The 18,781-nt window shown below is 35.2% G+C and overlaps 1 protein-coding gene across 1 annotated transcript; it reads left to right on the forward strand.

Moving 5' to 3' along the window:
• Window positions 1–10,642: 10,642 nt before the first annotated feature.
• LOC133307643 (uncharacterized) lies at window positions 10,643–12,710 on the forward strand. The gene is made up of 5 exons (XM_061508189.1): window positions 10,643–10,962; window positions 11,273–11,636; window positions 11,714–11,784; window positions 12,138–12,236; window positions 12,336–12,710. The coding sequence occupies exons 1-5, from the start codon at window positions 10,702–10,704 to the stop codon at window positions 12,435–12,437; spliced, it is 897 nt and encodes a 298-aa protein (XP_061364173.1). The 5' UTR covers window positions 10,643–10,701; the 3' UTR covers window positions 12,438–12,710.
• Window positions 12,711–18,781: the final 6,071 nt, after the last annotated feature.

Consider the following 18,781-nt stretch of genomic DNA (forward strand, 5'->3'; position numbering starts at 1 on the left):
ATAAGTTTAGTAGAAAAGTTAAAAAAAAAAATATTTGGTAGGCCAAATTTTACTGAAAAAATTGAATTAAATTTGTCGAGTCTATGTTTGGTTGAAATTAAAATATTGATAAAAAATGAGTAAAATTATGAAATAACCCTTGATATGAAACCAATCTATACTCGGCCACAGAATTAGTCTTGCATGGTTCACTTATCTCCAAAGCAAAAATCAAATTTGTAACTGCACTTCCCAATTTATTTGCTTTATCTTTCCCAACTTTTGTACTATCTGACATTAATATAGCTGCTAGTTCACTGGCTGAACCAAACTTATCTGAACTGCATAAGCCAACTTTACAAGCATCAGAGCCCAGTTTAGGTCCGTCCTTAATGTACATGCATCAGAAACCACATTTACATCTTCAAGATCTATTTTTGTCTTATTAATTTCCTTTGATTTGTTTAATTTAGCCGAAAGCTTCTGAACTTGAACAGGAGTAGATTCATCATGGTATGTGTTCATGACATATGAAGGAAGGTCCTCATCTATTTTAGTGCCAGACTTGTTGGAAATCGACAATCACACAGAATCGAGAAAACAGAAAAAGAGATAAGAGTAGAGAGATTGACACGATGATTTACCCTGGTTCACCCAATATAGGCTACGTCCAGCTTGTCTGTACTATATTCACCTCACCGCCACTCGTTACAAGTCTCTCGGTTTACAAGGCAAATATAAATAGGATTACAAGAAACCCTAACAGCAGCTATTCATGGGCCCAAGCCCAAACTGCTAAGAAAATTACAATAGAAACAGAGGCCTAAACATTACCTAGCCTCTACCCGCCGGGGCGGCTCCCCTGGACCCCCGCCCGCTCACCTGGGAGCGGGACCCCAGTTGACTTTCTGCTGACCCCGACAATTAGGGCCAACATCATCATGTGAAGTATGAGCCATACCCAACATTCTCCCACTTGGTGAATGCTTCACATGTTTCTTCAATCCCAATGCATCTGTACACCATTCAAACTTCTCCGAAGTCACTGCCTTGGTCAGAAAATCAGCATTGTTGACCTTTGTGTCAACCTTCTCCAGCAATACAACCTTGTCTTCAATCTTCTCTCTGATGAAGTGGTACTGTATGCCGATATGCTTGGTCCTCGCATGGAAACCTGGGTTCTTAGCCAAGAAAATGGCGCTCTGACTGTCACACTCAACGATCATCTCTCCTTGTGCAAAGCCAAGCTCTTTGCACAACCTCCGTAACCAAATAGCTTCCTTAACAGCATGTGTCAAGGCCATGTACTCAGCCTCTGTAGAAGATAAAGCAACAGTGCTCTGCCTCTTACTCATCCAACTGATAGCTCCGCCAAATGAAGAAACAACATATCCACTTGTAGATCTTCTACTATCAATGTCACCTCCCCAATCAGCATCCACAAAGCATCTCAGCTCTAACAATGTCTGTCCCCTTGAGCCCTTCACGCCTTCATAGCATAACCCAAGGTCAGACGTACCACGAAGATAGCGGAACACACGCTTCACAGCCGTCCAATGCTCATTTACTGGCTTGGACATATACATGCTCAATACTCCCACTGCTTGAGCAATATCAGGTCGAGTACAAATCATGGCATACATCAGACTCCCTACTGCACTAGCATAAGGAACTGACGCCATCTCTTCTTTTTCTTCTTCAGTCTTGGGACACTGGTCAGCCGATAACTTAGAACCAGTAGACATGGGAGTCAACACAGGCTTGCAGTCAGTCATCTTGAATTTCTTCAGAACATCTTCTATGTACTTCTGCTGACTTAACCATAATCTTCGTTTGTCACGCTCCCTCTTAATCTGCATACCCAAGATCACATTTGCAGCGCCTAGATCTTTCATTTCAAACTGCTTTGCTAGCAGTCCTTTAACAGTGCTGATCATTTTCAAACTGTTTCCAACGAGTAACATGTCGTCAACATACAAAGTTAGAATAACAAAGTCACCTTCTAACCTTTTCACATAAACACAGTGATCAGCATCACAACGGTCAAAGCCAAGCTTCAGCACATAAGTGTCGAACTTCATGTACCACATCCTTGGGGACTGCTTCAGGCCATACAGAGATTTATTCAGCTTGCAGACTAGCTCCTCTTTGCCTCTTGCAATGAACCCCTCTGGTTGCTTCATGAAAATAACCTCCTCCAAATCACCATGAAGAAAAGCTGTCTTCACATCCAGCTGCTCCACCTCTAGGTCATATGCAGCTGCTACAGACAAAACCAGTCTTATGGAATTTAACTTTGCAACAGGTGAAAATACCTCACCATAATCAACCCCTTCTGTCTGTGAATATCCCTTTGCAACCAATCGAGCCTTGTAGCGTTCAATCTCCCCATTGGCACCAACCTTCTTCTTGAACACCCACTTGCAACCAATTGCTTTTCGGTCTGCAGGTAGATTCACCAAACTCCAAGTTTGGTTTTTCATCAGAGACTTCATCTCTTCTTTCATAGCTTCCTCCCACTGTTTGGCATCCTCTGAGCTCCTCGCATGTTTTACAGTGCTCGGATCATCACCTGTAATACTAAATGCACAAACATCATCACTAGCACACAGGATATAATTTTCAGGTGTATACCTCTCAGATGGTCTTCTTTCCCTCGTGGATCTCCTCAGCACTGGTGCTTCAACCTCAGCCTCAGTTTCAGAAAATTCATCCTCTACCTCATTATATTCAGCAGCTTCAGAATTCAAATTTTCCAATTCAACCTGTGAGTTTATTGTATCCTCTTTCAAACCCACATCCAACTCCACTATCTGTGACTTTTCAGGAGCTTCAGGAAAAATCTGATTCAACTTAGATTCTCTGAATACAACGTCTCTGCTGTAAGTTACACTTCTAGTATCCGGATTCCACAACTTATAACCTTTGACGCATCCTTGTACCCAATAAAGATACACTTTTCAGATTTACTGTCAAGCTTGTTTCTTTTCTCCTTGGGTACGTGCATATAAGCTTCACAGCCAAACACTCTGATATGAGATACGTCTGGCCTTTTTTTAAACAATGCTTCATACGGAGTCTTCTCCTTCAAAGCTGATGTAGGAGATCTGTTCTTCAGATAACAAGCAGTAGCCACTGCCTCTGCCCAAAACTCAGTTGCCAAGCCTGCACCGCTCAGCATACTCCGTGCTTTCTCCATGAGAGATCGATTCAACCTCTCTGCCACCCCATTCTGTTGAGGTGAGTAGGGCGTAGTCTTCTGTCTTACAATCCCATTGCTCGCACAAAACTGGTCAAATTTTGTTGAACAGAACTCCCCTCCATTGTCAGTTCTCAGCACCTTGATTTTTTGATCAAATTGATTTTCCACCAAAGCCTTGAACTCGCAGAATTTATCGAACACTTCATCCTTGCTGCGCAAGAAATATAACCACACATATCTTGAAAAATCATCAGTAAAAGAAACATAATACCTTGATTTTCCATGTGATGCTACAGGTGTGGGGCCAAACACGTCGCTGTGTATCAAGTCCAGAACCCCCTCAGCTCTTCCTCCTATGGAATCAAAAGATACCCGATTTTGCTTCCCTTGCAGGCAATGCTCGCAAAATCCAAACCCCATAGAGCAGCTCGGAATTCCATCCACCAACTTCTTTGATGTTAGAGTCTCCATACCTTTTCCTCCAATATGCCCCAGCCTCCTATGCCATAACATAGCAGTGTCCTCCTCCGCCTGTTCTGAAACATAGCTTTCACCACTGAATACTGTGCTACCCAGCAGTTTCCACAATTTACCATGACGCTCTCCTCTTGCAATAACCAAAGCTCCTCGAGTCAGCTTGCAAGAATACTTGTCACTGCTAAAATTAATACCAGCATCTGCCATACTACCAACGGAGATCAGATTTCTGGTAAGCCCCGGAATATGCATCACACCCGGCAGATTCTTGACTGTCTCGTCACTCATCTTCAGCTTTACCTTCCCACGCCCCATAATTGCATGAGTCGTGTCATCTCCCATTCTAACTGTACCGCCAGAATACGATTCATAGGTGCAGAACCACTCCCTATGAGGTGTCATATGAAACGATGCTCCAGTGTCAATAATCCAATCATTACAGTCATTATGACTGTCAAACGCCATGTACAGGTCCCCTGTACTATCATCATCATCCTTCTTTGTACCCGAAGCAGACGGTTGTGAATCATCCCGCTTCTCAGGACCTACACTTTTACTTCTGCAATTCCTTCTCAGATGTCCAACCTTTTTGCACCTCCAGCACCTCATTTCAGATTTATCAGATTTATCACGGGACTTTGATCGTCCCCTCGATCTTCCTCTGTGACCAGACTTTGATTTGTCATCACTCCTCCCTCTAGCAACCAGAGCCTCATTGTTGGTACCTTCAGAACCTACCCTTCTCATCTCCTCAGACAATAAGGCAGCAACAACCGTCTCAAACGACAGTTTATTAACACTAGTACCAATTGACACAATGATGTGCTCCCAAGAGTTGGGCAGTGAACACAACAAGGTGCAAGCTTTGTCTTCCTCGTCCAGGTTAATGTCTATAGACGAAAGTTGTGCACAAATAGTATTAAATTCATTTAAATGAGCAGAGAAAGAATCACCTTCGCTCATCCGCAGATTATACAGCCTCCTTCGCAGGAACAACTTGTTCACGAGTGACTTGCTCTGATAGAGACTTCCTAGCTTCGTCCAGAGATCCTTCGCGGTCTTCTCAGAAGTTACGTTCACCAGAACGTTGTCAGCCAGGCATAACCAGATCAGGCTTCGCGCCTTTCGATCGTCTCTGGTCCACGCCTTCGACTCGCCATCACCTGACGTTTCTTCACCGACAGGTTTTGTTGGTACGGACGGCTTATCATCTTCGATCACGTACCACACGTCCCTGTCAACGAGCAGAGCCTCCGTCTTCAGCTTCCATAACTCGAACCCTTTTCCTCCGAACTTTTCAACCTCGACCCGTGATTGGCCAGTCGACATCCTCTCCAGATCAATTTCGCAGTTTTATCTATGCCAAGAAAAAAACCCTAAATCGCGAAACCCCAATCTGTCACAGGAACCCTGGTCGCAGAACCAAAGCTCTTGATACCAATTGTTGGAAATCGACAATCACACAGAATCGAGAAAACAGAAAAAGAGATAAGAGTAGAGAGATTGACACGATGATTTATCCTGGTTCACCCAATATAGGCTACGTCCAGCTTGTCTGTACTATATTCACCTCACCGCCACTCGTTACAAGTCTCTCGGTTTACAAGGCAAATATAAATAGGATTACAAGAAACCCTAACAGCAGCTATTCATGGGCCCAAGCCCAAACTGCTAAGAAAATTACAATAGAAACAGAGGCCTAAACATTACCTAGCCTCTACCCGCCGGGGCGGCTCCCCTGGACCCCCGCCCGCTCACCTGGGAGCGGGACCCCAGTTGCCTTTCTGCTGACCCCGACAATTAGGGCTAACATCATCATGTGAAGTATGAGCCACACCCAACAAGACTTAACAGTATCAACAACACAAGCATAATCTGTGTCACTCCTGCCATCATTTGCATCATCATTCACCGGGGATCCAACATTTACAGGTATGAGGCGCATGAGATCCAATCCAAGGCATTTCAAGCTTTGCTGAAGAAAACTTTGCACTGTTCTTGGGACCTGTCAGTTGCTCTGAACCATATGGAGAGAGGTTGCATTTAGCCGGTTATTGTCAAATATCGCATTGGAAGTTGGTATCTTGAATAGTGTTTTTCATCCATTTTCCCACACAATCATGGAACGTTGGGCAACTAAGTTTGCTAGGAAAATTTTGTAATCTCTTTTACCAAATATGGACAATACAGAAACCCAATCTCATATGCCTGGGTATCCTCACAAAAAGCTCCTACCAAACACCACCTGAAAGTAAAAAAACCATTGATGAAAAAACAAAAACAAGATAAATCAACCTAAATAAGTTAAAAAAACAGAATAAGAGTAAAACAACATGGAATTCTTGACGAACTCAATTGAATGCATACTTACAGAAGTAACTTTCTTATATATATACGTTCCAGATTTGTACGTTTACTACAAGAATATTGGTTTCCAGAGCCAATTATATTTGCATTTTTAGACGGTTCAAAACACCTCTACATGCTTGGTTCGGTGATTCATGAACAGCTTTGTTTATCGCTGGAATAATCGCATCTACACAATAATCTGAGGCAGTTATTTTAACTGTCTTCAAATGAAGATCTGAGGCGGTTATTTTAAACACCTCCAAAAGATATTTTAAGGTGGTTATTTAATTGCCTCCAAATAACGTGTAATCACCTCCAAATAGTTAAAATTATAAAAAAATTAATTTTTAATATTAAAATTGTTATTTTTAAAAGTTAATATAATTTTTAAAAGTGATTAGTTAATACAATTTTTTTTTTTTTTAAAAAAATCTTTTTAAAAGTTAATATATTTTTTATTAGTGGAATATAAATAGTTTATTGAATTTTATATATGTATGTATTAGTGTGGGTTGTTATATAGAAAGAAATGGAGAAGGAGGAACAAAGGCCATCCAATGTGGGACTTCAAAGTGAAGGTGAGATTTTTTTTCCATGTGCAACAGCCATCTTTGAAAATTATAACATCAGATGATTGAACTTAAAAATCTGAATAGTCTGATTAAAGTATTACAAGAGTAGAACACACTGACCAAATTTGAGGACGATCCAACAGTTGAACAAAGAGATCTCCCTCTTTGAATATCACTGTCTGATAGACCATGAACCACATCTAAATATGCTTTGGAGGAGGTTATTTAACCACTTCTAATGTATTTTTGAGGTAGTTGACATAAAGTCGCCTTCAAATGTGTACTAGAGGCGGTTAAAATAATCGCCCCCACTATTATGGTCATTTTGGTTAATCTGAGATTTTGTAACTGATACATGATATTATTGTTATTATATACCAAAAAAATAATTCAATCAATGTTGTTGTATACACAGATTTCCAGATGCACAATCAGACAGTGCACAAAAGTTGACATAGCTTTTGAACCAATCCATTAAGAATTCACAATAGGTTAGTTTTTGGAAGGAAACTGCAACAAAATTTATTTGTGGCATAAAGGATTGTAGGGAGGTAGTAATGTATATTATGTTAATTGTATCCTTTTAAATGATTTAAATAACATCATGTTCAACCTTGGTTTTTAATGTTTGGTGTAATTAGTCTATGACATGTGTTACCTATGCCACTATCAAGGGCATCAAATCTGCTTTCAACTGATGGTACAAAGGCTGTAAAAAATGCACAAATTCAATGTTTGCGGATTTTGGCAAGTGTTATTGAAGAATTTGTGACATCCATTTGCCCACTTATTATCCCAAGTAAGTCTTTGTATTCATTATCGTCCTGCCTTACAAAATGCTTTATAGTCCTAACGTTTATTCATCCAAATTTAATCTGACTTCTAATTGCAGGTTCAATCTGCAAGTCAGGGTGGTTGATGGCACAGACTCTGCTTTGTTTGTTTTGTTTGACAAAGATGCAACCAACCTATTAGGCATTACAACTGGAGAATTGCGTGAATAGCATTTTCAAAGGGCAAGTCTTATGTGTCTTATGGGTTTACTATTCATTTATTTTGCTTGTCTTAACACAAACCAATTAATTGGTAATTTGCATATTTGATTTTAGGGTGGTGACATGGACAAATACCCTCAAGAGCTTGATGCTCTGATTGACAAGGCATATATGTTTAAAGTCAATGTCAAGAAAAACAATATTGATTCTTATGAGAAAATTGCTTACCAAGTGATTCATTATCTTTTTTAGCAAAGCATAAGATCTCCGCCTATAGCTTAGTGAATTTGGACAGAGGGAAGAATCTGGATAAAAACTTTGTTTGTTAAATCTTCTTATATGTTGATGCTTTCTCGAGGTAACGACTATAACCAGCTCTTCCCCTTGTCCCTCAATGAGAATGGAAAAAACCTCAATACCCCACAAAGCTCTTCCTCAGGTTACCTGAGTGAAGTCCAATTATGAATAACCTGAGGAGAAGTTTTGTGGGTATCACAAAACCTATTGACATTATAAAATTTTAGAAATTTTTTAATAAAACTTCAGAAGGCCATAACTTTTGACTCAGGTATCCAAACCAGGTGCTTTTTTTTATTTCACATAACTTTTCGAGAGCTACGCGTTGGAAAAGTTTTGTAGAATTTTTTTTGAACATATACTTGAGTATATGCCTAGGAACAACAAATACTCAAGTATCTGGGTCATATACTCAGGCATATGTACATGAGACTTGATATACCCGAGTATATTGGTCAAACAGGTGCAAATTGATGTATAGTTTTAGAAGGGGCAAAGTGATACTTTTTAAATGAAAAAAGGGCACAATGGAATGATCTTCGTACTTTAAAAAATAAAATCATACATCAACACAGTAGATAAATCAATAGGTGAATTTAAACTTTAAGCATACTTAAAATCATATATCAACACAATAGATAAATGAAATGGAAAAGTTGGAGAAGGCGTTGAAATACAGCAAACAACCGAGGTCATTTTCATTTTCTCGTTTTGGTTTCGGTTTCCCTCAAGTTTTCTCAGTAACCAAACATCATAGTGCAACACAAACAAATAGATTGATAATTAATAGAGAGCGAGAAAGCTAACCTAAATGATATGAAGTTCCACGAAGTGCGAAAGCTTTTTTTGGTTCGAGTTTCAGAGATGATGAAAATGGAGGTTCTGTAATTTTCGAAGAGATAAAGTATGTGCTGTGAAAGAGATAAGAACAAGAAAACGAGAAGAAGAAGAACGGGGAAGAGCATGCTAAAAAATGGAGTCGAATTAACTTAATACATTATATTATATTGATGTATTAAAGGATCCTGCTGTATAAATTTATATACAATATTTACACTAAATAACTGAAAATGTCATAATATATAATGTTGTTGTATAAACTTATATACGTAACACCAAACAAGTCCTTAAATTCCATTTCTCGTTATAAGTAACTAATATTTGTTGTCTTGTATTTGTTGACATCAAACTTAATTTATTAAATCATTGGAAAATCATTTTTTACATTAATAAATTTTATAAATAATATAATGATAGATTATATTTCAATAATATATTCAATTTAAATAAAAAGTAAAGGCCATTTTGGATCTTTAACAAAAAAATAAGGTTCTTAACAAAAAAATAGGATCTTCATTTTTGTTACTTTACAAAAAAGTAAACTCTTGGTCCTATTTTCAATTCTTTAAAATTATGCTCTCTAAGAAAATTTAACGAAGACTCAATTAAATTTCTAAAAAAGAAATAATGTAGATAATTTTTTTTATAAAAGACGAAAATATGAATTGAGATTTTACTCTAAAATAAAATATCTGGACACAAAGTGCAGATAGAGACAGAGTATTCGATGCTAGAAGAAGTGCATCTGTGACCACCTCTGATACACGGACACGATAATTTTTGGAGAAAATACGTGTCGAACACCGACACGTTTGGACACGTTCCGACACGCGTTCGACACGCAGTCAACTTTTTAGGACACGTTGACTATTTCGACACGCGACGTTGACCGAGTCCGACACGTAGTCAACATTTTTTGATATGTTTTTGGACACGTTTTGACATTTTTATAAAAAAAATTAATAAAATTATAATTTATAAAAAAAGCTAAAAAAGCATTTAATAAAAATTAAAAACTTAGAACCCTATCTTTTTCTTCACGTTGATATCCCTCTTTAATTGCTGCAATCTCGTCGTTGATATCCCTGTTTAACCGCTGCAATCTCGTCGCTCGTTGCTTCTTCCCCGACTCGTCTGCTGCTTGCTGTCTCTGTTCATCTTCGTTGTGAGCTTCTCCTCTTATTGCTTCTTCATGGTCTAGTGTCTTTCTCACTTATCCCTCTCTCTCTGATGTTAACTTTGCCTCTCATTTTTTTCATCTGTTTTATGTTATCTTTCCTCGCTATTATTATGTTAACTTTGTCTCTGTTCATCTGACTTAGTTTGTAAACTGAATCACGGCAAGTCTAAATGTGTGAATCACGGCAAGTCTAAATGTGTGGCTGTGGTTGCTTCGTGTTTTGTTTTCATTTTTAGTTTATATGCTTTTAATATTAATTACAAAAAGTTATGCTACTTTTTTTTTTTTGGCTTTATCATCCTTTTTTTAATGATATACAATGGAAATGGTGAAAATAACAAAACGAACAAATATCATTTAATAACAGAACGAACATATATCATTTAACAAAACGACCATATATTACCTTAGGTATTCTAACTTCTGATATTCATATACATTAATGAATGACCAATCCAATTAAAATGGCCCGGCTTGTTGAAAAACATTTAATAAAAATTAAAAATTTAGAATCCTATTTGATTGATTATATGAATTTTTATAGACTTTTATATCTATTAGATATAAACTATATTATATATATTAAAAATATTATTTAATATCAAAACGTGTCCTAACGTGTCGAAAAATGATATTTTTTAAAATTTACGTGTCGGAGTGTCGTGTCGGAGTGTCGTGTCCCGTGTCGCATCATAGGTGACCACTACTCGAATATGATTAATTGGTGACCAGAAGAAAAACTAAAATAGTTATTATTAAAGTCGTGTAATTCAATTTGAGACTGAAATCCCCAAAAGGCAAAATCGGAACATGGCATTGCGAGGATTGAGTACGGTGGCAGGGGCGGTGGCGGTAAGGCCGCCTAGTGTCCCATCCAGTGTAGACAGCAGCACATCCAGGTTTTGTTTTGGCGTTCGGATTCCTTCTTCGGGAGCATCAGGCTGCAGAATCAGAATCGGGTCGGTACGGTGTAAAGCTTTCGGAGAAAACCGGCAAGGTTCCTTGGAAGAAACCATAGTTTATGAGGGTATTTATGGCCCCTGGACCATTGATTCCTCCGATGTTAGAGAGGTGCTCACCTTCTCCTCGTTCAATTTCGACGCAGAGTAGATAACCTGCCATTTCCAAGCACCGATGTTTATTATTTCTGTTTTCCTTGAATCAATCTCCGATTTTCTTACTGTGGATTCATTAATTAGTTAGCTGCAATAATTAACAGGATTGATATTATTTGATAGAACTTTTGAACGCGATTTTTCTTTTTCTTTTTCCTTTTTTTACAGTTGAAAACGCACTACCTGAAAACTCGTGTGCATTACTTACATTTACTGCTTAAAAGCATTTCTCTTATGATATGTATGTATGGGGCTGGCTATGGCAGGTAATATTATACAGATCAGGATTGGTGACAGCTGCTGCATCATTTGTCGTGGCCGCATCTGCTGCCTTTTTGCCCAACAACTGGTCATTAAGTGCTACACTCCAGCAAAACCTTGATTTTTTTTATGTTCTTGGGTCTGGTGGATTGGGTTTATCATTACTCTTGATTCATATCTATGTGTCTGAGATCAAGCGCGCCCTACAAGCACTATGGGGGCTTGGCGTTCTTGGATCGGCTACAACCTACATCACCCTTGCTCAACCAGCTAATAAAAATCTAATACAATATGTTGTTGATAACCCATCAGCTGTTTGGCTTGTCGGTCCTCTTTTTGCCGCCTTGACAGGACTTGTCTTCAAGGAAGGTAATGCTTAATCTATCTTTCTTTTTACCCATTAAATATCAATTTGAAAAGAAAATTATCTTGTATTCTCTAAACAGGACTGTGCTATGGCAAGCTAGAAGCTGGAGTTCTCACGTTTGTCATCCCTATAGTTCTTCTTGGGCATCTGGTATTCGTTTTTTTTTTTTTTTTGGGCTCCTCTAAAGTAATCCATTAAACAGATTGCCCATTTAATTTCAGATAGTTATTACCGTGGTTCCTTTGAATTGGGCTAATCGTGTCTTTATCAAAGACATTGGCTACACAAATTTATTTTTCTATTTCTTTCAAAACTTTTATGCCTAAAACAAATCATGTATCATATTTCTTGCAAGGCTATTATTTCTTGGAATCCATGCATTTCTCAGTGTCCTTTGAACCTTATATTATGGACACTGCATCTTTTTTGCTTGCACCAGTCAAGCAGATAATAAGGATTGCTATTTTCCTCAATGTGGACAAATTTTACTACAATATTTGCAGACTGGTTTGATGGATGATGGAGCTAAACTTACTTTACTTGCTTCATGGATGGCTCTTTTTGTGATATTTGCCGGAAGGAAGTTCACTCAGCCCATCAAGGTAAATTTTGTTTCACTTTGATGATTTGTGTTCATAAAAGTCTATATCCTCGGTCCATTCACAAAATTCCCTGATATCGGTCTCGTGTTTTACATCAAGGATGACATCGGTGACAAGTCCGTTTTCATGTTCAATTCTCTCCGTGATGACGAAAGGAAGTCCTTGATTGAGAAATTAGAGCAGCAAAAAAATCAGTATTAAGTGCATCTTGAGATGGACTGGTTTTAACAGGATGTAGGAAAATTTTGAAAAGATGATGCGCTTTGCTCTGTGACTTGTGAGCACAGCCTTCAATACACTCTTAGAAGGAACTAGTTCCAGCCCCTCCCCTAGGAGTACGATGTCAACAACAAAAGCATTTTCCGGTTCTTTCTTTCATATGTAAAAATTGCATGCTATGTTGGCTAATAGCCTAATACACATATTTAGGGGCCTTGTCCTCTGGAATTGAAAATGCGGGGTTAATTCTAAGCACGCCTTCTTTTCATGACGAAGTGTTTCATTTTAGTTCCTATAATTAATTAAACAAGTATTAAATTAGTTTAATCAATATGCTAAGTAAAAAAAAAAAAAACTTCTTCATAGAAATTATATGTTTGTTTTTGGGATAAATGATGTTATTGTTTGATTGAATAAGTTACACGAATTAAAAATTAAAAATTAAAAATACACGAACTTTTGCGATATTTTACATTTTTTGGAAATTGAGTGCCTTTTGTCTTCTTCTTTTTGATACGTTCATTACATTGTCTATTTTATTTTAAAAAAATTGTTTGGTGAGCTCATAAAATTGGAGTATTCGATGTAAGGGTATTATTGTATTAAGGGCCTTTTTGTATGAACTTTCTTTTCTTTTTATTCAAAAGTTATTTTCTTTTGTAAAAACACTTCTCACTATAAATTTGTTTGAACATCTGCTTAAAAAAAAAAAAAGCAGAAGTCACAAAAAGCAGACCTTAGCAATTTATAGAGTATAAACACAGCAAGGTAAACAACTAAATTCCAATTACCAGAGAAATTAATAAACTGCTACAACACTTTATAATACCAGAATCAAATTCCAATTACCAGAGAAATTAATAAACTACTACAACACTTTATAATACCAGAATCAGTGTAATTGTCAGTCTCTACAGAGAATATTCAAAAATTAAATCAGAGAGACAATGTAATATTTCAGGAAAATAATATTAATTTATAATATAATAAATTAATAATAGTAATAAATTATAAATTAGTAGTAATAATAATTATGTGTGATGAATTGTGATTGTTTAAATTATTAATTGATTGAACATTTGTCCATTAATGTTTGATTGATTGATTAGTAATGTGATTGGATCAGGATGAAATAACAATCTTTATTTGATTAGATATGATGAGTCAGCAATATTCTGAGTCATAAGAAATAAAAAATAAAAAAACGAAAAGTGTATGAAGTCAATAACTGAGCTAGATACATCAACGAAGAATAAAGAAATAATTGCACGAAACTCATATTCGAGCCAAAACTTCAACTATAAATAGTGGCCTAGCCTAACAAAACCAATTCACTTTCAATCCTCAGTATTTCTTCTCTTTCTCCTATGCTACTCTCTTCTTACCTCAAAATTTTATTTATTTATTTTAATTTGGTCACAACCGCTTCTCTTCCCCAAATTCTAGAAGGTAGCAAACATGGAGACCAGGTAATCCTAATCTTTAGGTGCTCTTAAGTTATAATTTTGTTTGAAATTTATTATATGTAATCCTAATACCTAGGTCCTCTTAGGTTAATTTTGTATGAAGATTTTTATCATGATTCTTAAATTTGAATTATTACATGTGATATTTAGGAAATTTTATTGGAAAAAAAAATTAGAATTGTTATTTTGGAATAAATGGAAATAAAGAATAATTTACTATTATGTGATTATGAAAAACTTTCCTAATATATGATTGGCAATTGAATTTGAAATTATGATACTTTCCAAATATGAGATTCATGATCATGAGATTTATGATTTGAAATTGTGATACCCTTTAAAGAAAATTTTCCAAATATATGATTTATGATTATATGTGATTGTGATTAATTAATAGTAATCCTAATCCCTAGGTGGTTGTAGATTTGTTGTGTATGCAATTTTATTGGGTGTGTCCTAATCTTTAAGTATTTATATGTTTGATATATGTAACCCTAATCCTTAGGAAATTTTAGGATGTTTTCATATATTATATGTAACCCTTAGGGTATTTAAATTAAATTATTTTAACCTCTAGAAATTAATTGGATTAATTATTGAATTTTGGCTTTACTCTAATAGATGTGAATATTTGAGTTATGATTTGGAAAATTATGATACGATGATTGGATTTGAGTTTTACTCTTTGAATTTTGATTTGAAAAATTATGATATGATGATTGGATTTGGGTTTTACTCTGGTAGATGTTGAATATGAAAATTATGATATTATTGGATAATGGATTTGAAAATTATGATGGATTTGAAAATTATGATATTCTTGGATAATGGACTTGGAAATTACTATATTATTGAAAGATTGAATTTGGAAATTATACTCTTGATTAAATTGACATGGAAATCATGAAAACTATTTGACAATTATGAGAATCGTGACAAGATTGAATTGATTGTGTGTGATTGTAATAAATAATAGTGGGAAGTTAGCTTTTGCGATGGTATCTCCTGAAAGTGATGAACACAACCTTTGGGCTTTATGCCTTTGATATTTATTAGATATGACAATGATGTTTCCGTTCTTCTCAAAGTGGTATCTAGCAACAGGGTTTCCCAGGGTACTAGTAGCAACTTTGGAAAGAGGTGTGCACACTAGGATTTGATATTTTGATGATGACCAATTTTGATTATACGTGGCTGGCAACAGGGTTTCCGGGGTCACGGGGTAGACTGACAACAGGGTTTCCCGGGTCTGCCATAGTTCTATTCCCACTACATACACTAAATAAACTTAATAAAGATTATGAATAATATTTGATTCGATGTGAATATATATTGAAGTTGATAATTTGATGTGATTATGATGAGATATATATGATGAATATTGAAGTTGATATTTGATCTGATTATGATGAGAATATTTTATATATGTGATGAAGTTGATATTTGATTCAATTATTATGAAATTATATATTTAATCTGATTACTATATTTGAGTTATGTAAATTATGTTTTTGATTAGGATTACCAGTTTTGTTGACTTTTGTGTTTGTTTGACTGCAATGATCCTTTCGGGGGCAGCAGAATTTCAATGAATCAGGTTAAAAGGATCGGGCTAGCAATGGGCAGTGAGGATAACTACTCAGAGATTTTTGCTAATCGTAAATTTTATGTATAAGACATATCTCTGATTTTATTGTGATATTTATGAATGTAATAAAGAGCCTTGCACTTATCCCTGTACCGGTGCGACGGTAACATTCTCCCAAATTAGTTTTAGATTAGCTTCCGCAATAGATATAAGATCTTAATAAATTATTTAATATTTTTTTTTTTTTGAAAATTTCTCTATTATAGGAATATTTTATTGTTGTTAAAATTGTTAGAAATTTGAGGGTGTTACAGACAAAGACAAACGATATATCCTGGTTCACACCCAATAAGCCTAAATTAGGCGTTACGTCCAGACTAAAGTCGCCGTAGATATTTTATTTATCACAATTGTACCATTTTACAAACATGCGTCACACAGGCAATAAAACAAAATACCAAAAAACTTTTTAGTGCCTACACTGCTCTATGCTTTGAGAATTTTCTCAAGTCGAACCTAGGAGTTCACCAACTCACCTCTCACAAGACCTTCACTCTCCTTAGTGGATTCTTGAGGCTCCAGGCCTTGAGACACACTCTCAAGCTAAGCATAAGGTCGCCAACCCGCACGGTTGCACTCACACACTTAAGAGATTTTTACACACGCAAGCACTTCACTTTTAGCACCCAATACATTGTTCCAATTTAAACAAAAAATTATTCAATCAATACATTGTCCTATCACACTTGATATATCAACTAAGGCACAAGAACAAGCTCCAAGATTATACGATGTATGTAGAAAATTAGAGCAAGAAAATATATATCACAAACTCTAAAATTTCAATTACAAGGAACTTGTATATAACAATATCAAGCTTCTAAACAAAGGACACTAAGAAATTTGATTTATAAAGTATATATTACAATGTAAACAGACAATCAGATTTGTAATTGTTAATCAAAATTTATCACAATGAAACCCTAAGATTATGATAACAAAAATGAATTGAAAATTTTACAATAAGAATTCAAAATAGAGGAATACTGCAAGAGATTCAAGTTCTAGAATATAACAAAAGAAGCTTCGTAAAACAAAATGAAGTTGTTACCATAAGAGCTTCAAATTTACAGCAGGCAAAACAGAGTATAAAGGTAGGTTTCTTCAAGTTTATTCCAAGAAACTTGATTCCAAGGTTTCCAATCCTTCAATCTCGTAGAGCAATGAACATCACTCCAAATCACGCAAACTTGACTCAGAACTTGATCAAGAAACTCATCAACAATGGTACAAAAGGTTTAGGATTCAAGAAATGAAAATTGTTGATGGAGATTTGGGGATTTTGGAGAAAGATAAAGAGAACAACAAGAATCACTCGTACTCACAATGTAGCTTCAATGTTTCAATAATTCACTCACTCAAAAATAATTTTCATCTTGGAGATTTCTGTTTTCTAGATAAAGAAGTTCTTCTTTTCGTAAAGAGAGAGATATATTTGAAGTTATTTTGATGAAACAGATGCAATGTGTTTTAAAGCCAACTTTTGCATCTGCTCGTTACATCGAGATAAATTTTCCAGCTCAATGGTTTGCTCACTAAATCGAGCATTTCATCAACCAATAATTGAAATATAAAAAAAAATAAAAATTTCAACCTTTTAAAGAAAAAAGTTTTTTACAGAACAACTTTCAATGCATACTAATCAATTACAAAAAAATTTCAAGCTTCAAATTCACATCAATATAAGATGCAACAAGTTGTCAACATCAAATACAAAAGAATGTAAGATGCATGAAATGCATTGGAGCTTGATATGTTATTTAATGATATATCTAGTGTGTTACAATTAATCTAACAAAATAAGTTGCTTTATCTCCAATTTGAGTCATTCATTAGACTTTGACATCTTCAAAATAATTATGTAGGAAGTACTTCAGTCTCGTCTTCCAAATTAGTAGTTTACTTAATTTCAAAAAACATCGATACAAGTGATTCTTTCAAAGAAGCGTAATGGACCAATTTACACCCTTTAATTGTTTCACCAAGGTAGTAAAAACTCATGCTAGTTCTTACTTCTATTATGTCCTATATTTTCATGATGAATATGACTTAGAACACCTAACCATTTAATGATATGAGACTGACTGTTTCACATATTACATGCTTGGAGGGCTTCACCAGGGATGCAAATGAGTTAGCCCAAGTCAAACTTTAGCTTAAATGGGCAAGATTTGTATAAATTATTTCAAACTTGGCTGCACTTGTTAGCCTTATAGTATCCAATTTATAAGTTTGACCTGGTTTTCTTTTCAAAAACACAAGGCATGACTTGGCTTATCAAGTCTGCCAAGCCTTCAAAAATGTTGCACTTGTAAAAAATAAATTATAATTATATTATTTCCTCTGTATGTTTAATTTGGAATATTAACAATTTAAGTATCTTGCTAGAAATTAAAAAAAAAAAAGGGTAAGGAAGTAGAATGCTTACAAGATATATAAATGCTTACAACACCCATAAGTCAAATAATATGTTATTTTTTTAATAATTTTTTTGGAAAGAAACAATTTTGTCAATGAGACAAAAAAGAGAGAAAAAAGTATTCTTCTGTCCTTGGGACAGAGATATCTAGCTCAGTAGGCTGGTATGTTACTTTTGAATCTAATGCTCTCTCTAAGGTATCTATGAAAAAGATACCCTTGAGTCATGCAGATCACAGTGAAAATTGATTTATATTAGAATTCTAATTGGTCATAATCGATCTAACAGTGAAATTGATTGGTAGTAACTCTAATTGGTTGTTACAATATCTTACACCTAATAAGAATAAGTGTATTAATCGAAAAAAAGATAACCTAAAAATCGAAAACCGAAAAAAAAATCGCATATTTTAATTAGATTGGATCAATTTTCGGTTTGATTGGTGAAAACTGATCCAATCTAAACTCTTCCAATGTATTATGTATTTATTATTTTCCTAAGATGGTAACTTAGAATCTTGTTGTTTTGTAAACTTGAAATCTTGGATGTTATCAATAGCAAACTATCTTGTTTTAGTTTTTTATTATATATTAATCTATTTTAACTCTTAATGAATTTGAAGACTTGTTTTAATTTGAAGACTTGAAATTTTTAGTGGTTTATAATTTTGAATGATTTTATTTTGATATAACTAATAATTTGTATGACTAAGATTTTAGGCTTTTCAAAAAATTAAAAACCGATCCACAACAAATTGAACAAAATCAGATTAACTTGGATTTAAAAGAAACCA

The sequence above is a fragment of the Gastrolobium bilobum genome, unplaced genomic scaffold, assembly GCF_033153095.1.
Source record: "Gastrolobium bilobum isolate Gb01-03AN ecotype WA unplaced genomic scaffold, APGP_CSIRO_Gbil_v1 utg11686, whole genome shotgun sequence".
Lineage (NCBI taxonomy): Eukaryota > Viridiplantae > Streptophyta > Magnoliopsida > Fabales > Fabaceae > Gastrolobium > Gastrolobium bilobum.

Excerpts from the sequence above, each read along its gene's own strand:
- LOC133307643 (XM_061508189.1), top strand. The coding sequence starts at position 10,702 with ATGGCATTGCGAGGATTGAGTACGGTGGCAGGGGCGGTGGCGGTAAGG. Across the intron at positions 11,637-11,713 it reads AGGACTTGTCTTCAAGGAAG|GACTGTGCTATGGCAAGCTA; the intron begins GTAATGCTTAAT and ends TTCTCTAAACAG. Across the intron at positions 12,237-12,335 it reads AGTTCACTCAGCCCATCAAG|GATGACATCGGTGACAAGTC; the intron begins GTAAATTTTGTT and ends TTTTACATCAAG.